Below are 26,601 nucleotides of genomic sequence, written 5' to 3'. Positions count from 1 at the left end.
TTAAACATGAGAAGTTTTTGGACAAAGTTTGTGTTTTTTCCATTGTTTAAGCACTGCTTCCAGCCAAGAGTGATACCATATATGCCCCATAGCTGCAGAAAAGGCTAACATTGTTATCTTTTTACAAAAAAAACAGCTGAACATGAGAGGTTTTTGGACCAATTTTGTGTTCTCCATTCTTTAAGCACCGGTTTGAGCACCGTTTAAGCACCGGCACCATTTCAAAAGTACTGGTTTGGCACCGGTATCGGATAAAACCTAAACGATCCCTATGTACAGTAACACATTCACATGAACACACACCTGATCTACGTCATCCAGCAAATACAGTACAGTCAGAAGAAGATATAGAAGATAGAATATTTTATTGCTAAATTAATCAATTTACTGTATGAGATTCTCTGTCCTGAGGCTAAATTTGTAATTAATGTAGTTATAAGTGAGTTTTTGTACCCCTAAAATCAAATCTAGACCTTCCTGGTTCACTTAATAACTTTGGCAATTAAACACTTGTATTATTATTATTAAGTCTTTGTTCATTTCAGAGGCTTTGGTTGAGTATCATAATTACATGTGTCAGCTAACTCTCAGGTTGTCTCCTCAGGCCTGTCTCACCCTACTGCTTGCCCTGCTGTCAGATCTGTTCCCCGGGGAGGAAGAAAACCGAAAAGCATTCTCAGTTAATTCCCTGATGACAAGCCTGGGGGGATGCTTGGGGTAAGCCACTTATTATCTCCATCCATCCATCTTCATCCACTTTATCCGAGGCCGGGTCACGGGGGCAGCAGCCTAAGCAAAGAGGCCCAGACCTCCCTCTCCCCAGCCACCTCCTCCAGCTTATCCGGGGGAACACCAAGGCGTTCCCAGGCCAGCCGAGAGATATAATCTCTCCAGCGTGGGTCCTGGGTCTGCCCCGGGGCCTCCTCCCAGTGGGACATGCCTGGAACACCTCACCCAGGAGGCGCCCAGGGGGCATCCTTGTCAGATGCCCAAACCACCTCAGCTGGCTCCTTTCGATGTGGAGCAGCAGCGGCTCTACTCTGAGCCCCTCCCGGATGGCCGAACTTCTCACCCTATCTCTAAGGGAGAGGCCAGCCACCCTTCGGAGGAAGCTCATTTCCGCCGCTTGTATCCGCGATCTCGCAGCTGCAGCCCCAATCCGTCTGTCGATCTCTGGCTCCCTTCTCCCATCACTCGCAAACAAAACCCCGAGATACTTGAACTCCTCCACTTGGGGCAGGAACTTATCCCCGACCCGGAGTGGGCACTCCACCCTTTTCCGGCAGAGAACCATGGCCTCAGATTTGGAGGTGCTGATCCTCATTCCCGCTGCTTCACACTCGGCTGCGAACCGCTCCAGTGCGAGCTGGAGGCCCTCACCCGATGAAGCCAACAGAACCACATCATCCGCAAAAATCAGAGATGAGATTCTGAGGCCATCAAAGCAAAAGCCCTCCGCCACTTGGCTGCGCCTAGAAATCCTGTCCATAAAAATTATGAACAGAACCGGTGACAAAGGGCAGCCCTGGCGGAGCCCATCACCCACCGGGAACGAGTCCGACTTATTGCCGGCAATGCAAACCAAGCTCTTGCAACGGTTGTATAGGGATCGAATGGCCCGTAGCAATGGGCCAGACACCCCATACTCCCGCAACACCTCCCACAGGACACCCCGAGGGACACGGTCGAATGCCTTCTCCAAGTCCACAAAACACATGTAGACTGGTTGGGCAAACTCCCATGCACCCTCAAGTATCCTCGAGAGGATGAAGAGCTGGTCCAGTGTTCCGCGACCAGGACGAAAACCGCATTGTTCCTCCTGTATCCGAGGTTCGACTAGCGGACAAACTCTCCTTTCCAGCACCCTGGCATAGACTTTCCCGGGGAGGCTGAGGAGTGTGATCCCCCTGTAGTTGGAACACACCCTCCGGTCCCCCTTCTTAAAGATGGGGACCACCACCCCGGTCTGCCAGTCCAGGGGTACTGCCCCTGATCTCCACGCAACATTGCAGAGGCGTGTCAACCAGGACAGCCCTACAACGTCCAGAGCCTTCAGGAACTCGGGGCGGACCTCATCAACACCAGGGGCTCTGCCACCAAGGAGTTGTTTAACTGCCTCAGTGACCTCGCCCCCGGAAATTGGCGGGTCATTACCCTCATCCCCAGACTCTGCTTCCTCCTCGGAAGACGCGTCAGTGGGATTAAGGAGGTCCTCGAAGTATTCCTTCCACCGCCTGACAATTTTCTCAGTCGACGTCAGCAGCGCTCCGCCAGCACTATACACAGTGCAGGTAGAGCACCGCTTTCCCCTCCTGAGACGCCTGACGGTTTGCCAGAATCTCTTCGAGGCAGTCCGAAAGTCTTTTTCCATGGCCTCTCCGAACTCCTCCCACACCCGAGTTTTTGCTTCAGCCACTGCCCGAGCCGCATTCCGCTTGGCCTGTCGATACCTGTCGGCTGCCTCCGGAGTCCCACAGGCTAGCCAAGCCCGATAGGACTCCTTCTTCAGCCTGGTGGCTCCCTTCACCTCTGGTGTCCACCATTTGGTTCGGGGATTACCACCACGGCAGGCACCAACCACCTTGTGGCCGCAGCTCAATGCAGCAGCTTCGGCAATGGCGACGCTGAACATGGTCCATTCGGACTCAATGTCCCCCGCCTCCCTCGGAATGCTGTTGAAGCTCTGCCGGAGGTGTGCGTTGAAGATCTCGCGGACTGGGGCCTCTGCTAGTCGTTCCCAGCACACCCTCACTACGCGTTTAGGTGCACCAGGTCTGTCCAGCGTCCTCCCCCGCCACCTGATCCAACTCACCACCAGGTGGTGATCAGTTGACAGCTCAGCCCCTCTCTTTACCCGAGTGTCCAGAACATATGGTCGCAGGTCTGGTGATACGATTACAAAATCGATCATCGACCTACGGCCTAGAGCGTCCTGGTGCCACGTGCACTTATGGACACTCTTATGTTCGAACAAGGTGTTCGTTATGGCCACACTGTGATTAGCACAGAAGTCCAATAACAAAGCACCGCTCGGGTTCAGATCAGGGAGGCCGTTCCTCCCAATCACGCCCCTCCAGGTCTCGCTGTCGTTACCCACGTGAGCATTGAAGTCTCCCAGCAGGACAACAGAGTCTCCAGGTGGAGCACCCCCCCCCCCCCCCCCCCCCCCCCCCCAGGGACTCTAAGAAGGCTGGGTACTCCGAACCGCCACTCGGCGCATAAGCGCAGATGACAGTCAGGACCCGTTCCCCGACCCTAAGGCGCAGGGAACAAACCCTCTCGTCCACCGGGAAAAACCCCAACGTACCGGCAGCAAGCCGAGGGGATATTAGAATACCCACCCCAGCCCGCCGCCTCTCACCAGGGGCAACTCCAGACTGAGACAGAGTCCAGCCCCTCTCCAGGAGACTGGTTCCAGAGCCCAAGCCATGCGTAGAGGTGAGCCCGACTATATCTAGCCGGTACCTCTCAACCTCACGCACTAACTTAGGCTCCTTCCCCACCAGAGAGGTGACATTCCATGTCCCTATTGCCAGTCTTGGCAGCCGGGGGTCAGTCCGCCAGGGCCTCCGCTCCTGGCCGCCACCCAGCACACAATGCACCCGACCCCTATGGCGCCTCCTGCGGGTGGTGGGCCTGCGGGAGGATGGGCCCATGTCTCCTCTTCGGGCTGTGCCCGGCCGGGCCCCGGACTAAGGCCCGGCCACCAGACGCTCGCCCTCGGGCACCCTCCCCGGGCCTGGAGCCAGGCCCGGGGAGGGCGGTTCGGAGTACCCAGCCTGTCTTCTGAATCGCTCTTTGTCTGGTCCCTCACCCAGGACCAATTTGCCATGGGAGACCCTACCAGGGGGCAAAAGCCCCCAGACAACATAGCCCCTGGGATCCCTGGGACACACAAACCCCTCCACCACGATAAGGTTGTGATTCACGGAGGAGCCACTTATCTTTTCTTCCTAACTGGTTGCGTCTCATACTTCATTTCAGTTCAGTTATATTTATATAGTGCCAAGTTACCTCAAGGTGCTTTATATTGTAAGGTAAGACCCTACCATAATACAGAGAAAACCCTAAAAATCAGATGAACCCGATAAGTGAGCACTTTGGCAAGAAAGTGGAAAGGAAAAACTCCCTTTTAACAGGAAGAAACCTCCAGCAGAAGCAGATTCAGGGACGGGCAGCCATCTGCTGCAACCGGTTGGGGTGAGGGGAGAAAGACAGGACAAAGACACATCATTATATTAGTTGTTGTACCTATGGTACAGCTGTATTAATAGTAAGATAAAAAAAATTCTCCAACAGGCACAATACAGTCACAGCATCCAAGTAAGTGAACAGACCTAAAAGACCTAATATTTCAACATTTAAAATGTATTTTTTCCAGGTTTTTGCTTCCTTCCGTGGACTGGAGCCAGGCGCCCATAGCAGCATATTTGGGAGGGCAAGAGGCCTTTGTTTACACCCTGCTCACCCTCCTATTTTTCGGCTGCCTCCTCTCCACAACCTGCATCAAGGAGGAAGCAGGAGTCAGAAGAGAGAGGAAGATTCTTGTTCATCCCCCTTTAAAAAGTTTGGGGAGCAGATGCTGCCCGTTCCCCTTCCTACCTCGGCCTCGTTGTTTACATGATGTGCTGCGTCGACGTGCATCAGAGGCTCTTTCGATGCTGCATCATTTGTATGCGGTGTGCATACATGTGCCACAGGTCATATGGAGACTTTTTGTGGCAGAGGTGTGTAGTTGGATGGCACTGATGAGTGTCATGCTCTTCTTCGCTGACTTTATGGGGGAGGGATTGTATCAGGGAGTGCCGGGTGCAGATCCAGAATCACAGGAAAGGAAACACTATGATGAAGGTAGGGTAAGTTCTTCCAACCGTTGAAGTCAGTCAGTGAGATTATGTTTTGCATTAAAACCACTTGATTCTTGTCCAGGTGTGCGCATGGCCAGTCTGGCTCTCTTCCTGCAGTGTGCAGTGTCGGTGCTGTGCTCTACGCTAATGGACCGCTGGGTGGCTCTGCTGGGAGCCAAAGTGGTATACACCAGTGGGGTGGCTCTTCTGCTGTTGGCCACCACCGTCATGAGTGTCTCAGACAGTGTGATGACGGTCACTGTCATGGCTGCTGTGACGGGGTACACGCTCTGTGTCCTGCAGGTGCTGCCATACACACTTCTGTGTCTCTATCACTCAGACAGAAAGGTTAGTTCTTACTTACACAGTGTGCAGCCTTGTGTGTGATAAAGTGGGAAATCTGCAAGAATGAAGAATGAATGTTCAGGAAGTCCAGTGTTTGTGAGGAAAAGGATACAAAAAATATTTTAATATTTATTTGTTGGAAATAAAAAGCAACAAAATCAAAAGACAGAATATGAATATCTGCTGTCAGTCAGGTTGTTCTTTTTAACATCAGCACTGATCCAGAATTTTACATTCGGTGCTTCCCTGCCATTTATAATTAAAGCTTACATTTAGCTCGTAACAGCTCTGTTAAATTTACCATCTCATGCATTTCCCTTTGAGAATTAAACCATTTACAGTCATGGTGAAAAGAAATCCTTTTAAATCTTAAACGGTAGAACTGACAGAGGGTGTATTGTCTTTTTACTGTATAGCATGGCATCACAGGAACTTGTGGATGCTGCTTCAGCACTTGATGGGTGTATATGCCTGACCTTTTTGGGGTCAGGCATCTTTGGGGCATAACTACCATTGTTACGACAACTAAGAAATCACAAGGCAAGTCAAGTTAGCAGCTAACAGTTAGCATGAGACAAGCTACCTGCCTGCTGGTAACGATTCCTCACCACCAACTTTCTGTTACTATTGGATGTAAATCACAACTGGCTAATCACCATAATTTATATTATTTATTTAATTGCAATTAATATACAATTATAAATAATTGTTTTCAAAATTCCAAATTATTACAAAGAAAGTGACACACAAAAACTATTTTAAAGTATTTTTCTAAGAAAATCTTCTTTATAGCTTCAAGTTGGAGCCAGCGATCGGTCCTCAGCAACCCACCTTCAGCTGTTGATTGGTTTTCGCAGCCTTTAATCACACTGTTCAGTCTGGTCAATTATTCAGTCAGTAAATCTGGCAGGCTGGACATTGCTAGAATGGTAAATGAACTAGTATTTATATAGTGGTTTTCTACTCAAAGTGCTGTCTTACTACTAGCCCCATTCACCCATTTTCACATGCATTCATACAAGCACCATTTCCTGTGTCTAAGTGCTGTTAACAGTCTAACAGTCACACACACACTTCTCTGATGATGCATCAGGGGCAACCCAGGCTTTAGTTCACTTTCTTTTTTTTTTACTGACTATTAAATGACTTACGCTCTGATTAGTAGACACATACTACTAACAGTAAAATCACAAAACATAGCAAGTCCCCCTCACATCAGATGATATTGTTTAGTGATGACAGTGAATGTAATTGGTAACCTTTTCTCTTTAAGGTTTTCTTCAAGTCATCCAGACCCAGACCTCTTGAGCGGACTGAAAGTAATGACCCAACACTTGCTAAGCCTGTTCCCTCATGTGGTCCACCTGCTAAGCACCAAGCTGTGGGGCTGATACTTCCTGTGGCAGAGCCCTCTGTTGAGTCGCCACATCTATCACTTTTGGTGGCTGGAGGTGATAGAGCTGAAGCAGACTCCACACAAGCCTCAAACAGAGGGATGGGCTTTGACATGGCAATACTGGAAGGCGCGTACCTTCTCTCCCAGGTATGGGTGGGCAATTGGAGCCGAATTAATTGGTGGTGTACCTGATCTCATTTCATGTGATATAAAGTATATTCAGATCTTCTTTGAACAGCTAATTGCATTTATTGATCAGTTAAGTTAATCAGTTGGAGTTAATCAAGTAAAGTTATACCAAATCTCGCCGCTTGGTTGGCTTCTTGAAATACTCCTGATGTCACTGCCGGACAGTGTTGGGCAAGTTACTTTGAAAAAGTAATTAATTATAGTTACTAGTTACTTCTTCAAAAAAGTAACTGAGTTACAAGATTCTAAAAGTAATTAATTACTTAAAAAGTAACTATTGCGTTACTTAAAAAAAAACATTTAACCCTCTGGGGTCCAGGGTATAATTGGCCATTTTAACCACTTTTGATGTTTCCTCCACATTTCACCTTTAAAAACTATTTACTTTGCTTGTTTGGTATCATTGTTTTCAGCACAACCTCACGCGTCTGAATTTACAGTCATGTTTTCATTTTGACATACTGTATTAACACAATTGATCTAAAATCAGACAAAAAACACAAAATCAGAGTAGAAAAAGTTATATTTTTACTGTAACAACCACAAACATGTTTATTGAATCATATTTCAGAACTTTAAATGCAAATATAAATTGTCAATTTTAAAATCATATGTACAAGTTTTGCAAACAACAAAGTTATTTGCAGCCATTTACCTTTTACCCTTTTTTTTAATAACCATATCAAACTATTTACAGAACAATCAGCTGTTCTGCATCCAATAAGACGCCACACAAATTATTTTTGTAATTGCTGTCCACTATAAAGGAGAACATCACAGCCTGATACCTGCAGGTCTGACAGCAGGTGCTCCTTTCACTCCTCCTGTTTCTACCTGGAGACAGCAGTCGCCTTATTGTTCTGACACACAACACAAAACTATCCACAACACTACACACTAACTACACAAGACAACACATGAACTACACACTCCAAACACGCTAAACGTCACAAATCTCTCACATCTCAAAACTCTCTCTCTCTCTCGCCGTCACTCCTCTTCCTAAACAACCAAATGTCATGTTGCCATATTATTTTTTGATTGGTTGACATGGTGCATTTTTCCACCAACACGAACGGGCTGTTTTTTGTTTTGTTTTTTTATTTTTTGCTCATAAGCAGAGAGTGCTCGCTGCGCTGTCCTTAGACAGTAAAGGTGACGAAACCATTGAGGAAAAAACGCAGCGTATATATTGTTTATCATGACTCTGCTTTTACGAGGCCTATCAACACAATTTAAAAACTGGTATATATCACCTTGTTGCTTTGTCATCTTGAAGTGGTCATGTGATTGGCTTACATAGACAGCAACTGATATAAGATGCAGTAAGCTGAACACAGCTTCAACCATCTGTTTGTTGAAAAATATAAACGCAACAGCACCGCATTTTCTTGTTAGTAATGGTTACAGTGTTGTAACAATAGAAATAGTAATTAGTTAGATTACTCATTACTGAAAAAAGAAGCGTCGTTAGTAACGCTGCTACTTGTAACGCTGTTATTCCCATCACTGCTGCCCGATGGCTGGTGTGTTTGAGGAGTGGACCCGAAAGTAGATACACAAGGGACAGGACTAAAGTTTAACAAAAAGTGCGCCGTTCATTTAGGCTGATAACTGCCACAAAACAAAAGCACAAGGGTGAGAAACTAAATGATAAACTGAGAAAACTGGGAAAAACTAACGCAGGACATGGAATTCTAATGATAATCATAAATCTAACATGAACATGACCAGAACCTGAGATAACCAAGACTAGAGAAACATCCATGTAGCATGAGGTGAGATGAACAGACAACCCAACAATGAACAAAGGGAGACAGAGGACTCAAATACACAGAAGCGTAACGAGGGAACACAGCTGACACAAATGAATACGACGCCACAGAGGAAGCAAAATCAAACACACTGAAACACACAAGAGACTGTCAAAATAAAACAGGAAGCATGATGAGACGTAGACTGTGACAACACGAGCTTGACAATAGGACACGGAAGATGCAGACATGAAACAAGGGCATACGAGGGCACGGACATAACTAAAAGTTATACAATGGGGCCGCATTTGTAGGCTGATTACGTCACAGCGACGCGATGAAGGCTGTCCAAATTCGACTCCTCTGAATGCAGCCGACAAATGCGTCCTCCCTTTTCCCAAATTTGAAGGATGGGTCGGGTGTGTCCTTCGTGGCCTACCATATCCCAGGATTCATTGCGCAGCCCAGCCAGCCCCCGCAGTCTTTCCATACTCAGGTTAAACGTGATATATAAGTTAGATAACTTAAAAATTGTTTGGCTTTTTCAGTGTTTTATTTGTTCGTGAGTAAATCAGTTTTTTCTGAGATTAAAGTTATAGTTTTCACACCGCTGAATAAACGCCAAACAGGGAACTGATAAAACAGAAGCGTGAGATGATCGAGAATTTATGCCAGTGTCCTGTTATATTTTAGACAGAAAGGAGCAGACAGCTGAGTTTATTAAACTCCACCGAGACAGCGGTGATGCAAAACTGAAGGCTAGACGGTCCAATTTCACAGCCGCTCACTACCGGTCTACCCGGCCTTTATAGGAAGGAACAGGAAATGACACCTAAAAAAGGAAGCATGGGTGATAACATTAACTAGACTAAAACCTAACTACTTTATAAACACTAGAACTTAACATTTCTCTAATACCTCATAAGAAATCAACAATACAAAACAAACTCAAAATGCTGGGTCACAGAGCCGACACCTGGGAACTTATTTTGGAAGTCATTCTGGAGGATTATCTTAACTTTCATTTTAATGCTTCAATGCTCCCTGGGACGTAAAACCTGATTTTAAAAAGTGAAAAGTTTTGTTTTTTTTACTTTCTTTCCCCCTGGAAGTTAAACTTTTACCATCGTCTTTGCTGCTGCAGAATCCTCCCATAGATTTGAATTCAGGATGCTCTGAATACCCTACCTCTCTTTGATAACGTCTCTGCAAATACTCGTAGACAGTTTAATCAGGTCAAGCAATTAAGACAATTTTGCGGTTAACAGAGAGATGAAGATGGACTATTTTACAACCTCAAAAGGACTACTTTGTAAATTGTGGTCATGCATTTAAAATGCTGCTCTTTTCATCTGCTTACCTGCAGCTGCTGCCAGCCATGTGCCTCGGTACCATAGTGCAGCTGACTAACAGCGTGAGGGCGTACATGGCCTGCGCCTGCTGCTTCAGCCTGCTGGCTTTGCTCTTTGCCAGAAGAGTTGTCTACAGCCACGCTGACCTCCAGTGTTGATCGAGTCTCCATCAGGAACTTCAGCCGACGCAAGAGTCATGTGCTGGAAACAGTGGATCCTGAGTGTTCTCGTGTGGGGAACATAGAGCATTCTTCAGGTTTTTATAGGCATTCAAGGATATGAAGCAGTCACATAAGAATCATGCTGCCACTTTAAGATCATACATGCCAAATGTAGTGTCTTTTTAATACAATAAGGTCCATGAATGCTGTGTTTCCGTCACTCTTATTGTGAGTGAAATGACACAGCACACAGAATACACTGTATCAAATAACTTTGTTTTTGTATTCTTGGATAGGGAACGACAGGGAATGATATCCTGCCGTGTGCTGTTGCTAAGAAACAACACTGGAGTCCTGACACTCCTTGTGTGGTGCATTCTGCTGCAGTCTCCTCATCCATATGCTCAGCTTGGCTGCTATGGAGATCCATTTACAGCTAGCATGTAACCTAATTACCCAGTGATTAGAAAGCATGTTTAAAATACCTTCCTTCTGAGCCGTGTGGTGGTTGTACTCTTACGCATGATGGGCAGAGATATTATGGTAAAATGAACTCTCCACTCCCTGTCCTTCTGTTGTAGAAGAGGGTGTGGACAGATCAATATTGACCTGAGCTTGAGTTTACAATACATCTGTGCAGTCTACTCTGAGTCCACGTGTGCATCCAGTATAACCAGGGAGGCTGAAATATTGCACTGATGTCATCTTTCTCGTCAAAGTTGTCTGGAAATTGTGCAGCTGAAGGATTCCTTTAAAAGGGACAATGAGCCAGTACCTTGTATTTATTCATGTCATCATCTTGTATTCAGCCATAAGGCCCTAATTTATTGAAGTAAACATGACATGTAATTTGTTGTCAATTAATCAGGAGGCAGCTCAGATACACCAATTCACCACGTGTTTGACTGACGTGCTGGAAAAGCTGTACTAATCACCATATATATATATATATATATATATATAAATGACTTTATTCTTCACCATTGGAGGTTATAGTTTTGGAAATGACACAACTGCGTGTAAAAATGCTCAGCTGGAAATGTTATTGACGCAAAACATGCTTTGTATGTGTCATACTTCTGGGATATATTTAGAGATGGGGTCTTCTGACTGAGATTTTTCTTTTCTTTTTATGTTTACATGTGTTTGAGTTGTTTGAGACACTTAATTGCACTAAGTTTAAAGGTTATTTGGGAATTTGCTCAGGGGATTTTGTTTTTAAGTTGTCCTAATTGTTTTCTGAATCTTATAGGTTTAAAGAATGGTAGAAGGTTTAAAAAGTCATACTTTGAAATGTAGCCATGACATGTGAATAAATGAGTTGTTTTATTGGCTTTAATATTTTCCACGTTTAGTGTAAAGATTCATCTTCTGTCTGAGTTCTGTAGCCCTTTCAAACCACCAGAGGGCCCCTTTGCACAACAGAAAAGCTGCACAGCATGAAGTGTAAATGCATGAAGGTATTCTTGCAGGTCAACTTTTAGATGTTCATTCTTCTAACAGTGTACATGCTTTAACAAATGTGATCTTGATATGTTGAGAGTTTTTTTCAAATAAAAGTTTTCTGTCCTCAAAATAATGTGGAATATTACAGCTTTCATGTTGATGGGGTATAAATCAAGGTGTGAAGTTTGGTTTTGCCTAGCAGTGAGCTGCTGGCAGAGGTAGAAAAAAAAAAGAAGAAGAAGAAGAAGGATGCGTTTCATTAGTTCCTCCAAAGCATGAAGATCATTCTCAGCACGTCAACACTTTGTGATTCTCTCACATCTCCACAAGGAGATGCTTGAAGTGCTCAAACAAATTCGACTTTAAAATTCTTTTAAAACTTGAACTATGATGTTATTATTAATCTCTTCCTCCCCTCACTCCCAACCAGTCGCAGTAGATGACTGCGTCTGGTTCTGCTGGAGGTTTCTTCCTGTTAAAAGGGAGTTTTTCCTTCCCACCTTGCTCAAAGGGGGTCATCTGATTGTTGTGTTTTTCTGTGTTATTGTAGGGTCTTTACCTTACAACAGCGGTCCCCAACCCCCGGGCCTCGGACCGGTACCGGTCCATAAGTCGTTTGGTACCGGGCCGCGAGAGTTGAGGCTCAGGTGTGAAATGTATAGTTTTCAGGGTTTTTATCGGTTTTCAGCGTTATTTTTGTTATTGTTTTTATCATTAACTCTGTTTTCCTTGGTCTTTTCACGTGTGTTATGAATAAATCTTATTTTTTTCGGTACCGGTACTAGTTTTATTTTGTTGTATTTATCCGCGACACCTTAAAGGCCGGTCCATGAAAATACTGTCGGGCATAAACCGGTCCGTGGCGCAAAAAAGGTTGGGGACCGCTGCCTTACAATATAAAGCACCTTGAGCTGTGATTCGGCTCCATATAAATAAAATTGAATTGATAATGTTTATTGTATTATATATTACTAATAACTGTCAGTGTTTCAAAATGCATATATGTGTATTTGGTATTCAGATTATTTTCTGATAATTAAAGACTTCATCAATGAATAATTTTGTTAAAGAAAACAGAAAACAGTATCTTATGATATATTTATCTTTAAAGTGTTGATTGCAGCCTTACAGCAAACAAATGAACTCAATATAAAAGAAAACTAAGGCCACTTGGGAAGTGATCCAGATCCTCATTATAACTGGAGAAGTTCCACCAAGTTTTATGAAACTGTAGGTCTTGTAGTTTTTGCATGATCTATTTAAAAGACACACAAACTTAAATACTGAAAACATACCAGAATATAAATCTATTTTTGACACACAGTCCCAGTACAACACAGGCCTGTCATAGTGTACTTCTGCTGTGAATATTTTAACAGACTTAAATATTAAGAAGTAATGGGTCACCTGAGTGATCAGTGGACACTGGTAGTGGATGGAAATCCCTCTTCTCTAATATCCTTTATATCAACACCCCAGTAATGAAACTGTTTTTGAGCCACAGGAAGTGATGTAGTGCTGCTGAGCCAAAAATGCACGTCAGTTTTTGGTGTCTGGAAGAGGCCTGAGCAAGGTTGCAAAGTGAAAACGCATTCCTCTTTCGCTGCATCATTACTGACCTCTGGCAAGCCATTGCTTTTCTCCAGCCACATGAGCTCAGCCACAGCTTGCCCGTCTTTGAAATCTTCTGACTTCTCACACTGGAAAACCTGTGTTTGTACCAGCAGAGTTAATCTGACTAACAGATCGGCCCTTACTTCTCTAATGATGCTTATTGGACAGACTTAGTCATGCAGAGTGCTGTGATCATTATTGGCAAGTTAACCAGACCTGGACTAAGAATGGTCCCAGAAAACAACAGCAACAGAAATTAATTTTAAAAATCAGGGAAGTTCTCCGCAGAAAACGTTTGCGTTGTAGAAGAAGGCTTAATCCACATCTGTGTCAGTTTCTTCCTCTTCTGATGCTTTTAATTAACCAGATTCACGGATGGCACAAAACTAACTACTCAGGTACATCTTCATCTGCAGCACTGTTGTAATCAGAAGTCTCCAGTATCAGACAAAATGCTGTTGAGAACTAATCCTGTAAGCACACTTCTGTATCATTGTGTATTTCTTCAGCAGCATAACAGCGCCCCGGTGTGGTCGGCGTGACAATTACAATTTTGCCCTCTCGAATTTTCAATGCACAACACGAAAACATTAATTAATTAACCAGATACGTGCTATGGATCACTAGAGATCCTGCATATAACAACATTTTTTTAAATCACCTGTAATCATAAATAATCTATTGTGTAATGAGTTAATGCTTATTCCTTAATGAAACAATAACTAATCTATGTAAATTTGAGGGAAAAATAGATAAGGTGGTAATAAAACGTCCGCTAGTCGAACCTCTGATGCAGGAGGAACAATGCGGTTTTCGTCCTGGTCGCGGAACACTGGACCAGCTCTTCATCCTCTCGAGGATACTTGAGGGTGCATGGGAGTTTGCCCAACCAGTCTACATGTGTTTTGTGGACTTGGAGAAGGCATTCGACCGTGTCCCTCGGGGTGTCCTGTGGGAGGTGTTGCGGGAGTATGGGGTGTCTGGCCCATTGCTACGGGCCATTCGATCCCTATACAACCGTTGCAAGAGCTTGGTTTGCATTGCCGGCAATAAGTCGGACTCGTTCCCGGTGGGTGATGGGCTCCGCCAGGGCTGCCCTTTGTCACCGGTTCTGTTCATAATTTTTATGGACAGGATTTCTAGGCGCAGCCAAGTGGCGGAGGGCTTTCGCTTTGGTGGCCTCAGAATCTCATCTCTGATTTTTGCGGATGATGTGGTTCTGTTGGCTTCATCAGGTGAGGGCCTCCAGCTCGCACTGGAATGGTTCGCAGCCGAGTGTGAAGCAGCGGGAATGAGGATCAGCACCTCCAAATCTGAGGCCATGGTTCTCAGCCGGAAAAGGGTGGAGTGCCCACTCCGGGTCGGGGATGAGGTCCTGCCCCAAGTGGAGGAGTTTAAGTATCTCGGGGTCTTGTTCGCGAGTGATGGGAGAAGGGAGCCGGAGATCGACAGACGGATTGGGGCTGCAGCTGCAGTAATGCAGACGCTGCACCGGTCCGTCGTGGTGAAGAGGGAGCTGAGTGTAAAAGCGAAGCTCTCAATTTACCGGTCGATCTACGTCCCTACCCTCACCTATGGCCACGAGCTGTGGGTAGTGACCGAAAGGACGAGATCACGGATACAAGCGGCGGAAATGAGCTTCCTCCGAAGGGTGGCTGGCCTCTCCCTTAGAGATAGGGTGAGAAGTTCGGCCATCCGGGAGGGGCTCAGAGTAGAGCCGCTGCTGCTCCACGTCGAAAGGAGCCAGCTGAGGTGGTTTGGGCATCTGACAAGGATGCCCCCTGGGCGCCTCCTGGGTGAGGTGTTCCAGGCATGTCCCACCGGGAGGAGGCCCCGGGGCAGACCCAGGACATGCTGGAGAGATTATATCTCTCGGCTGGCCTGGGAACGCCTTGGTGTTCCCCCGGATGAGCTGGAGGAGGTGGCTGGGGAGAGGGAGGTCTGGGCCTCTTTGCTTAGGCTGCTGCCCCCGCGACCCGGCTCCGGATAAAGCGGATGAAGATGGATGGTAATAAAATGTTATTTCCGTGTAAATGAAGGTGCAGTAACTTCTGCCAAAGCAGAATTTCTGAAAACTGAAGTCCAGTTTCATGTCTGCACTCGTAGCTTCGTGGCAAATTCGACTGAGTTCAAAAAACATCCTGACAGGGGAAAAATAAATGTGTAGACTTTGTGTTAGACTTAAAAAAACATGGAGAATGAAAATGAAAAAGACGCGACTGTGAAAGCGTGAATGATGGATAATGGAAGTCCTACCTCAGGAGATTTAGATCATCAGGGGCTTCATTTCCTACATTGTGAATTTTTGTGCAGCAGTTTGAACCTTTTGCATATCTGCTTATGCCAAATGCCTCTGGCCATCAGACCTTCTGTGGGGATTTTAAGTTCTTATTCTTTCGCATTTAAGATGATAACTTGCTGAGCCAACGGCGCGCATAGGCAGGATTTACTCTTCTGTCAGTGAGACAGTGTGACAGTTCTGCCTGATTTCAGGTAAATTTGGAGCTAATGACCTGCTCGAATGTGCACATATGTCACACGTATCCTGTCATTACATTCATGATGAATTCGTGCACTTTTTACTCATTTTTACTCATAAACACCTGGACTTCAAGAGCTCAGATGTGAACGCATCACACATGTCTGTGATTTTAAGGAATCATAGCGAGTCGCTATTAGCGACTATGTTATTCAGGTTGGCTGGAAATCAGAAGCACAGGCAACATTTCCACTGGATTAGTTATCAAACTGGTAACAACCCTTCTAAATCTTCTAAATAGTGTTTTATTTTTAACACTGAAAAATTTAAAAGAAACTTCTAATATCGGGCTCTTTCTTCCTTTTGCTCTGGACCAATGGTGTGTGAAGGGGATAGTCAAGTTTACCTAAAAAGATTCATAGGTGGAGTAAATCACGGTCACGTGATTCAGAGCACTGTTGCCCCACAACTGGAAGATTTGAATCGTCTGATAGGCTGGAGCCTCTGAGTGTCGAGTCTGCAGGTTCTTCTGGTTCCTGCACAGGTTTCATCCAACTCTCCACATGCATGTTTGTTCCATCCATCTATCCATGTCATGGGTGGATGTTGCTATTTGATATAAACAGATGCTCTGTGTGTCTCCCTGAATTCTCGCTTCACGGAACTTAGACAACTGGGTAGCAGTGCTTCCACGGCAGCGTTATCTCCAGCAGTAACTGCAGGTTGGTCTGATGGCCCAGGTTAATCTTGACCTCTTATCAGTGTATCCGTCACCCCCACTCCCACCTCCTTCCCCGCACATCTGCTGGCTACGGTGCATCCTGTTAAAACAGCAAAGCTTCCCCTCTAACAACACATGGTAGTCAGAATTTATTGAGCGGCAGCCAATCAGCGCGTTCCTTTTTGGGCGAGCCTCCGCGGCGCTGGTCCAATCAAAGGCGCGGAAAGGGACCCGTGCCTCCGAGTTGTGCAGCGATGCCGTCACGTGACGCTGGGAAAAGAAATGCCAACATGGACCCGTGGCAAAGACGGGACGCGAGTGCGCGACGACAATAACACGACGGAGACAAGAAATAAAGGCGAAACACGGAGAGCCGTGGACTCCGCCACCTCCGCGAACACTCTCCGCGCTCTGAAGCACGGTAGGTCGAAGCAGCCGCCGGGATCGCGCCGCTCGACTCCTCCGGAAAGACCGAGGAGTATAAATAGAGCAGTTTTTATGACCCAGGCGAACTTGAGGCTCGTGGATGTCTGCGTGGGCACAGTTGTACTGCCATGCTGTCGGAGGAGCGCTCGCTCGTTTCTCAAGCAGTCGGGCCGTGGATTTTCCATCTTTTCTCTCTCGGTGATCCGACGCTCGCACTCTCTGGCGTGTTTGTGGGCGCGTCTGTGCGGCCCTTGTTTACCCTGCGCAAGCGGCCGTGCTCTGCGCGAGCAGCGAGGCCCTGCTGCCACATGTGCCCTCTGACAGCACCCACAAACAGCCTTTACATAAGCACACGGAGCTATTGTGATCAGGACGCTGGCTTTAAACATAAGGGCTGCGGACATGTGAGGGGATGTAAACGCACTCCCGGGGACCCTCTATCGGATTAAATCTGAGTCCCGATGCGTTTTGGGGTCCCAGCACTTGTTGCTTAACTCTAGACAGGGTTGCTGTTTCTTACACTGTTTAGCGTTCACAGCAGGCTTTTTCTGTGTTTCAGCACCAACACTGCGATGGACGTGAGAGGTCAAATGCACTGCAGCTTAGGAAATGACTCTAAAAAATAAAAGCTGCAAAAGCACACAAAATAAAAGCCAGCCTGTGGTTACAGGGCACCTGTGGTGTAGCGTTAAAGAAGAGGCCTGAGTCCATGTGAACCCTGGTTCGACAGCAGACGGCCGCCAGAATTTTTTCATAGGGGTCGCCATATGGGGGCACACCAAAAATATAATTTCCAATTTTATTATGTTGTTGTCAAACATAGGTTACTTGAAAAATATGGGGAAAAAGAGAAGAATACTATGCCTAGTTAGAAAATAGGTACATATGAAAATCAAATAAGAGGGTGGCGTCCTCTCTCTTGTGCTCACGTTTATTAGAATTACCAACATAGGACAGTCTTGTAATGGGAAGCCACTGGGGAGACCAGCAAATTTTGAGGGGGTGGCCAGTGCCCCCCCCAGCACCCCCATTGGTGGCACCCCTGGTAGCCAGCCCTTTTGCTTCTTGCTGTTGGATCTCCATAAGACCCATATGTGCATCTCCAAGGCGACAAAGTGGAGCCACAGGTTTATTGTGGTTTATTATTGGCATGCTTCTAAATAAATAAATAAATTTAACTAAAATGCAACATGTAGCCTTACATGGATTATTCTAAGCAGTATAAACAGACATGTTTGTTAGTCACTAAAATAACTGGGCAGGAAATAGCCCGGTGACAATAAAAATGTTGTAGTTGTGTCATAAGCTGCTGTGGTTAGATGAGTTATCCTCACACAGGAACAGGATCTCCAGTGTGTGGCATTCATTGAGTAAATAAAACGCTTTTATGAGCAATCAACTGTCTGAAAATTTGGTATTGATACTTAGTAATACTGTAAATGTACAGCAGTGCCTCTATTTAAAGGGCCGCCTCAACCCCAATGACTAAACACCCACCCCCACCCCCCCGGGGTTCCCACATTCTCACTCGAGTGGATAGTTGAAAGGTGGTAACCTTGCTGAAGTACAATGACAGTCAGATTTGTTGTGCCCTGATGCTGTAGCAGTGTGCCCGACGGGGCCCTTTGTCAGAGTCCACATTTAGTACCGGACTTGTTTAACGTTATATTAGAGCTCAAAGTATTTATTTATCCAAGTGAGGACCAGAGACTTGCACTAACTGGGAGTAGACTCTGCATTGCACCACAAAGGAATTCTCACGCTCCTGCTCGTACATTCTTACTTTTCTCTTCACAGAAGCAGGAAATAAACTGCCCAGAAAGTATGCATGTACCAGCGGGAGAGCACCGAGTCATGTTTAACCTTGTTTGTGTGCAGCAGCAAATCATTCAGCTCAACCCCAGGACATTTGTTAAAAAAGTATAAAGTCATAAAATATCACCACAGAGATTTTTCAAACCTCTTATATGTCTAGAAACTGCTAATAAGATAGATCGGTAAACTCCAACAGTGTGTTGACTCGGGGGGGGGGGGGGGACCCTAGCTGTCCGCCAGGGTCCTAATATGCTGCTATGCATGAAGAGTTTTGCAACAGTGTGACTGAGAGGATGCCATGCACTCATCTGCCAAAACTTGTTATATGTATGGACATCCAGTATTAACCCTGGAGAACCCATGGGGTCAGAGCCGACCCCATGGGTTTCTAAGGACATCCAGGGGTCAAATTTGACCCCATGGTGTCCTTAGAAACCCATGGGGTCGGCTCTGACCCCATGGGTTCTCCAGGGTTAAAAGAGAAATTTTAAATGATGCCATTACCCCAACTACCCTTCATATGTTTTTCTAGATATTATCGATATTGGACCACCTGGTACGTTTATACAGATATGTGTGTGATCTGGTTGACTGATATATGAGTCTTTGTCTAATTCAGCGCATCATTAGAGTATTTGCTCATTTCTTTTTCTGTGTTCCAGTATTAGTTTTAACCCTCTGACATAATCAGAGTTTACAATATAACTAAACTGAAGGAGTTTAATGTTTTTGTTGCCAAATGCATCGACTATATTTATTTTGAAGTCAATAAGCGAGTCATTGAGGCCCTCCTGCCTTTTTACTTTTTGCTGGGTAATAAAATCTGGTCTCACTGCTGCCTTTGCAGGTCTTTGTGTCTCCTCTTCTGGATCGAGTTTCCTCTACATCCCTTCTGCAGCGTTCGGACAGGATCAATGGTGTCTCTCAGCAGCAGAATGCTGAGTTTGGAAAATGACCTGTTCAGGGACAGCAGCAGCCTCTTCTCCCTTGACCTCGGGGACGGAGACCGCAGCCAGGGGGGCAGTTCGGCCTCCTGCAACAGCCCAGAAGCCAGGGAAGTGGAGGTTCTGCACAGCTCCAGCCCAGGAGAGGATGAGGAAGATGAAGAAGAGGAGGAGGATGAGGATGGAGAAAAGCGTCTCCATATTTTCTTGGGAGAATTGGCAGAAGGGGAAGCTGCCAGTCAGGAGCCTAAGCTGCCTGAATTCTCGTTCCACCCCTGTTCCCCGTTCTCCCCAACCTTGGAGGACATCGAAGAGTTTTTGAGGGAAAAAATGGAAATCGTCAAAGATGGGATGGTTGTTCCAAAGGAGGAGGCCTCCCCTCAACCATGCAGCTCTGCTGACCCTCCACCTGCCTCCGCTCTCCCGGTTGCTTCCTCAGAGACTATCAATGATCCAAAGACTGATGCCTCCCAATGCACGTCTAGCTCAGATGCCACTCAAGGCGGGAGAAATAGCCCCATTCCAGCTGACCCTTCTTCTTGTGCCCAAGTTAACCCCTCACCACCCACCTTGTCCCCACCAGTGCTCCTGGGTGCTCCTTTGGTGCTCCAACTCCAGCCTCTTCCGTTGGCCCCGGCCCAGAATCCAGCAGGCTCTCCTGCAGGGGCCCAAAGTGGGATTTTGCTCACCCATGTGGTCATGGGGCTTCAAGGTGCTACAGGACAAAATGTAACCCTGCTGGCTCCCCAGGTGCCCTCCACCCACACCACTCTGTTATCACTAAACAGTGGTGATAACAAGCCAACTGACCAGAAGTATGTAAAGATCGCCCCTCTGCCAATCACTATGAGGACTCTGGAGATCACAGGCTTGACTGGGGTCGGGGGCCATGGAGGCGGTGTGCTAAAAGCAATGGCTCCTCGGATGACGAGGGTGCCACCAACTGAAAGGGTCCACAAGTGCTCCCACCCAGGCTGTGGGAAGATGTACACCAAAAGCAGCCACCTGAAAGCTCACTTCCGCCGTCACACAGGAGAGAAACCCTACACGTGTAGCTGGCCCGAGTGTGGATGGAGGTACGAACGTGATGCAGACTGTAGCAGGTTTAACAGTTAAGATGAGGTTTTAGGGGTTTTAAGCAGATGGCCTGATCCAGCAAGACTAGTTAGAGCAACAGACCCTGCACAAACACGCCGCGGTGCGTTTATTATAACATGAGGAAACGGAAGAAGAATAAACAATTTCAGCTGCTCCTTTATTCACAAGGGTTTGTTTTGCATCCACAGAATACTTTCATAGCAACAAAGAATTTCAGTTTCCATCTCGGTTATACTGTACGTGTTTAACAAAGCATCTTCCTGGTTAACAACCCATTAAGCTTTGTGTCTAGAAGTGCTTTTTGTCTAGTGTTTTTTCCCTTTGGCTCCAAAGGTTTGATAGCAATCAGCAGTCAATTGTCACAGCTATTTTGTTAATTGACAATATTATGCACATAAGTTAGCATAACTTTATATGAATACCTTCATGTAAAAACAGTTTACTTAAAAGATGTGCGAAGCTTCCAGTTCTGGGAAGTGAAGCCAGTATTGAGGTGGCTAAAACCTGCTTTCCTTCTAACAGTCAGTAGGGGGCAGCACCTCTGGCTGCAAAATGAAGTCCGATTATATCGAAGCCTACAGCAAAATGACACTTGATCTGTGGCCTTAGTAAATGTTTAGCTCATGAGTTTATGAGATTCAAGTATTCTTCAAAACAACTTGATGTTAGATTCTTTATTTTTATTACGTTCATCTTGACGTCTTGACGAAAAAATCTAAAAGGCTAGCAAAGACCTGCATGTAGTTTAGTAAAAATGTAACAAATTTATTATGAACAATGAAACTATTTGAAATTTGGAATACATCAAAATAATATGAATAACGTAAATAATCAAATAGATATTGAGGATTTAATACCCAGCTGGTTGCTTCAGAAAGTGTCTCATGATGTGATTATGCTCACCCAGCCTTCGGGATCTTATCATAGTGTTGATGTCGCCTGCTCTGCTGCACTTTTCAGCATTTTTACACTGGCTTATTTCGTCGAAGATAAAAACCGTTAACAAAAGTAGAATATCAACAAAATAGATGAACATACCAAATGTGCACGAAACGTCAACAAGCATGCGCATGGTGAACGCAGCTGTAAGGTCACCATTCAGTTCAGTTAACTGTAAGATAGGGATCATACATACATTATTATGATATTGTGTGTTTTAGATGTGATGATGATCACCGATGAGACTGAGATGGTAGCTATTAAACATAAAACGTTGGTCTCCCCGGGTGGTCTCACTGATATGAAGAGAGAGGGGTGTTTGAGCCTGTGCTACAGTGTCTGCACAAGGCCTTCCTCAGCTGCTGAAGCGGTGCCTTAAATGATTGGTGAGGTAAAAAAATCAGATTTTTCCAGGGCTGTTAACGCACTGGAGTGCTTCATATTAATAAAGAATAATTTGTAACGTGCGGAAACTGTTTCATATGATCATTTTCTCATTTTCATCTGCTAAATATTGATTTCAGCCTCTCAGTCTCCTGTTACCCATCGCCAGCTTATTCAGTCTTAATAAGGAACGGTGATTACGTTTGTGTCATTAAAGACTTTTAATGCCTTTTAGTTTTGAGGATTGATGTCAGGGACTTCCAAAGGGACTTGTTTTAACTCCTTATCTCAGTTTGAAGCTCTGTGAAGATAATAGTCACTTCTTAGCTGTTCTACTCTCTCTGTTACAGGGCTAAATGACAGACTGTGAGCAATTACAAGATAAATCCTTCTCTTTATGCCACAGTTCCCACTTTTATTCTGTGAATGCTAAACATGACCTGCAGGTTTTTAAAAAAAAACGTACAAAAGCACAAAAACATTTGGCCAATCAGCACGCTCGGCCCCAGAAGTTCCTGAACCTTTACTGTACCTCACACAGGAGATCTGCTGGCAGAAGTTCTACAAATATCTCATCTTTAACTGCAAAGCATGAGAATAGATTTGATTCATATAATAAATCCAATATTAATTTGTGTAATCTTATCCATCATTGGGAGGAAGGGATTTGGTATGTCCCGATTAATGGATATGTTAGCTGGTAGAGGTGGGGATCACCATACATCCCACGATACGATATTGTCACAATACTTAACGCACGATACGATATTATTGCAATTTTTAAAAATATTTTGTGATATTCAGATTCTGTACATAAAGGTAAACTTTATCAATATTCATTTTATCTAATATCAAAGTCTCACACTCAGTCTTTCTCTCATTTCAGTTTTATTGTTGACAAACTGAACGGTTTGTATTACAGTCTAGTCCAACTTAACTGAACAACCATCTGGTACAATTATAGCTATTCTGAACTATGCAGTTTATGAAAACTATGCAGCCCCTTCAGCAACTGAAGAATTTGAAAGTAAATTAAAACAAAATATAATTTTACATTAAATAAAAAAGTTTTAAACTTAATTAAAATAAAACATGTCTTAAATTAAAATAAGTAAACTGTCATGTTTATTGCTGCCAAAAACAAGTTAAACACATTTGGACAGTGAAGGAATGTCAGGATTCTTGCTCAGAAAAGAGCCTGTTCCATTCCACAAAACCTTTTTTTGTAACAAAATATCGATTTCTGCTGTCCCTGTATCGATACATTATTAGCAAACAAAATATCACCATACTACACAGTATCAATTTTTTCCCCCACCCCTATTAGCTGGTGTGTCTCTAAACCTCCTTCTAGCTGTGGATAACACCACCCCTCTGCTCTTGTCTCCAGGTTCTCCCGCTCCGACGAACTGTCTCGTCACCGCCGCTCTCACTCGGGCGTCAAGCCTTACGAGTGCTCGCTGTGTGAGAAGAAGTTTGCCCGCAGCGACCACCTCTCCAAACACACAAAGGTCCACCGCAGCTCCAGGCCCAGCAGGATTATCAGAGCCACTGTGTGATACCCTCAGCTGACCTGACCCCTGCCCAGCATCCACCCACCCACACCTGCCGTGCCTCCCTTGCCCAGCTTCGATTTGGGCAGCGCGGTGAGGGTCCGGGCCTCCTCAGGACTTTTGGTGCTTTACGAGCTGGACTTTCAGAAGAATCTCGGGAGTTGGCTGCCGTTTCACTTCAAAGTTTCTGTCCCGTCTCTTCCTCCCCTCTGTTTTACCTTCAGTGCTCCTCGTGAGCTGCTCATATTGTACCGAGCTAGCAGCCACCTCAGGAAAAAGTCAGCTCAAAGTGGATTTCCTGGCCTTTGTGCACTCATGCGTCGCAGAATGCAGAGCAGCAGACATTCTTATAAGGGCTCCTCTTGTAACCACTGCGTGCCCCACTGCTCCAGTTACCAAGCTGCCAGGTGCTGTGGGAAGTCGAGTGCTAACCAGTAATGGGAGCATCTGTAATTATAGAATTTTTTTTTTTCTACTTTTGCAATCGATTTGCTTCCTCAAAGGTAAACTTCAGGGTTCAAATGGTTCAGATGAAGCTTCCGTTGTTGCACTTATGTGTTCTAATCGTTAACGCGATGCTCGCGAGAGAGTTCGGAAACCCGCTCCCAATTTCTGAATTCTTCTGAAAGAGTGATGCCGAGGCTCCTCACAGCAGAGATAGTTTAGTCGTATTGAACTGGTGGTGTCCCTGATAATTTGGCCAAGTTGAGCAAAACTCACTGTTTTCTGGACCGCACCTCTGGCCTTGATCGCATTCATCCAGTCGTGATCCAAAATGCTTTGGACCTGTATGCCTTTTCTCGGTCCCAGTATGTCCTAATCTCTTTATCGATGCCTTTGTCCATCTCACAAAACCTCTGTTGAGCCTGCTGTTATCATATGACTGCTCTTATTTAACTGTGACTCTGAACACGGGGTTGCCAAACCTGAAATCCCTGTTCTGGCCCTCTGCGGGAGGATGGAAATGACACCTTCGTTTATACGGTTTATAAGCTCTTCGTTCTCTGGAAATCATTGTGCAGCCCACTGATGTGGCTTAAAAAACATACACGCACACACACACACACACAAAGTAGTTATGGGCCTATAAGGTGCAACAGTGATGTGAAACAAGCTCTTTTTTTTAATTTACAGTAGCACTTACTGTAAACGTTTATTTTTTTGGTTATAGCAGCAAGAAAAGCTAATAGTATGAATAGCTGGAAAGGCAGCTAACATCTATCCAATCATTTGTATTAGCATATTCAATATAATGTGTACTGAATATTAAGGACACAGATGACTTGTACAGCTTGTAGCCTTTATATAGATGTTTGTTTGTTTTGAAATCCAAGGATTTTCAATCAGCGCATTAAGCTATTCAGTGGTGTTCCTGGAGAGGTTTTTCAGTCTGTTATGTGAGTTTGATTGTAGCGCGATCAGTCTGTGGAATGTCGGACTGATTACACTCTGGGATTTGGAGTCCCGCTCTACCCGTTCACATAAACCATTAAGCTGAGTCTGCTGGTCTCAAGTGCACTTGTGCTAGTGAAAAGTGAGAAACAGTCAGAAAACACTCCTGCTCTTATGGCAGTTCCATAAAATGCACTGGAACAGCAAAATGCGAAAAAAAAAATAGTGAAGCAATTTTTGTAAGGAAGGTTCAACTGCCCGTGGCGGTCGGTATTACCGCGTGTTATTTGATCTCAACGTTGTGGTGCTTGTTAACCTACCGGTGCTTCACAAAATAGGCTGTAATTACAAGCGTAACACCTCACATAGCTGGATGATCTCTGTTGAACAGCCACTTATAACTACAAACTGCAGGCTACCGGCAGTCTTAACTTTAGCTGGAGCGACACTGGTGCTTATGGATAAGCACAAAATTAGAGCACTTATTTACACTGCAATCGTTCTTATATCTGTGATTCTTAGCATTCTGGAAACCCTAGGTTTCATTCTTTCCAAGCAGCCATGCTCTGTAGCGTAGAAACAGACGGGCAGACGTGTTTATCTGTCTGAACCAGTGCTGTCTTTGTGTCTGAGCCTCCCCAGGCTGCTTCTACTGACCTACATCCAGACCTGTATTCCCTAATCATCATCATCCAATTCTCTCTCTCTGTGATGCCTGAGCACAGGCGATATTTTCTTTTCGTTTTGTTTTTGTTTGTTTGTTTTTTTTGAATACCAGAAATGCTATTTTCCTATTTGCAGAAATAAAATTAAAAAAAAGAAAAAAGAAAAACACTAATCCTTTTGCCATGTTGTTATTCTAGCAATGCTTGTTAGGCAGACATAGATCAACATTTGCTACGAGGTTTACAGTGACAATGTACCAGCATGTGAGAAAATAACAAGTATAGAAATGGTGTGAAAGTATTTTTGTTCACACTCAGCCTTTTTATAACAAGCTTATAGTGTGAAATATCTGTGTACAGTGTACAGAAACCAGAAATCTTGAGTACTGTTCTTAGTGATAGTTTCGAATGCACTGTGGGAAACAAAGGTTTCTTAAAAAAGCTAAGGGGCTATTTGGAGCTGTCTTCTTGGGGTTTTTGTTTTGGGTCCTAGCTTACATGAATAGTCTGATATATCTATTTACTGGCACTAAATGAGACTTTTTATGTTCTTGTTGAAGACAAATAAGTAAATAGGAAACAAGTTTGACTTTAATTCACCTTTTCTACGCTCACATGTCAAATTGAATGCTAATTTCACTTTGTGTTCGGTGTCCATGCAAATGTCTGTTACGAGTAGACTCCTTTTGACTCGTCTAACATTCATTGATTCACATCAAAAGAAACACAGCAAAAAATTGTCAAGTCCAAGGAAACATTAGCATCGATATAAAAAATACACATGCAGAAACAGTGATTGAAAAAGGAGAGTAACAGATGTACAACATTCCCCATCAAATCTTGAAAGAAAGAAACATGAATCTTCAAATATCGACAGCTTTGCGGTACTGGCAGGCAAATTTACCAGCTTCTCTCCTTTCATTTCTCTGTAGTCACCTGCTCTCTGATAATACCAGAGACTGTCTCATAGAAGTGACAGCAATCTGAATTTCCTGCAGTGCTAAATGACAGCAGGGATTACAGCACAGCAAATCTGGCTTTTAAAAAAAGCAGCAGGCAGGTTTCAATCCTGTAATTACTT

The 26,601-nt window shown here is 44.8% G+C and overlaps 3 protein-coding genes across 3 annotated transcripts in view; 2 read left to right on the top strand and 1 right to left on the bottom strand.

The window, feature by feature from the left end:
- The window catches only part of slc45a3 (solute carrier family 45 member 3), a 109,484-nt gene extending 97,892 nt beyond the window's left edge, over positions 1–11,592 (top strand). The window contains exons 5-9 of the mRNA XM_085159732.1: positions 605–717; positions 4,382–4,851; positions 4,930–5,195; positions 6,466–6,735; positions 9,898–11,592. Of these exons, the coding sequence (XP_085015858.1) occupies positions 605–717; positions 4,382–4,851; positions 4,930–5,195; positions 6,466–6,735; positions 9,898–10,041 (1,263 nt within the window). The 3' untranslated portion in view covers positions 10,042–11,592. The remainder of the gene's footprint in view (positions 1–604; positions 718–4,381; positions 4,852–4,929; positions 5,196–6,465; positions 6,736–9,897) is intronic.
- Positions 1–26,601, bottom strand: part of cdk18 (cyclin dependent kinase 18) — a 637,630-nt gene that overhangs the window by 472,695 nt on the left and 138,334 nt on the right. The window lies entirely within an intron of this gene.
- LOC146519172 (uncharacterized) lies at positions 16,528–25,687 on the top strand. The gene is made up of 3 exons (XM_085160316.1): positions 16,528–16,725; positions 19,393–20,565; positions 23,301–25,687. The coding sequence occupies exons 2-3, from the start codon at positions 19,460–19,462 to the stop codon at positions 23,467–23,469; spliced, it is 1,275 nt and encodes a 424-aa protein (XP_085016442.1). The 5' UTR covers positions 16,528–16,725; positions 19,393–19,459; the 3' UTR covers positions 23,470–25,687.

This window comes from Neolamprologus multifasciatus, chromosome 5 (assembly GCF_963576455.1).
Source record: "Neolamprologus multifasciatus chromosome 5, fNeoMul1.2, whole genome shotgun sequence".
Lineage (NCBI taxonomy): Eukaryota > Metazoa > Chordata > Actinopteri > Cichliformes > Cichlidae > Neolamprologus > Neolamprologus multifasciatus.
This window is presented reverse-complemented; position numbering and strand designations above follow the sequence as displayed.

Coding starts and splice junctions, on each gene's coding strand:
- LOC146519172 (XM_085160316.1), top strand. CDS start 19,460: ATGGTGTCTCTCAGCAGCAGAATGCTGAGTTTGGAAAATGACCTGTTC. Junction 20,566..23,300: donor TGGCCCGAGTGTGGATGGAG/GTACGAACGTGA, acceptor TCTTGTCTCCAG/GTTCTCCCGCTCCGACGAAC.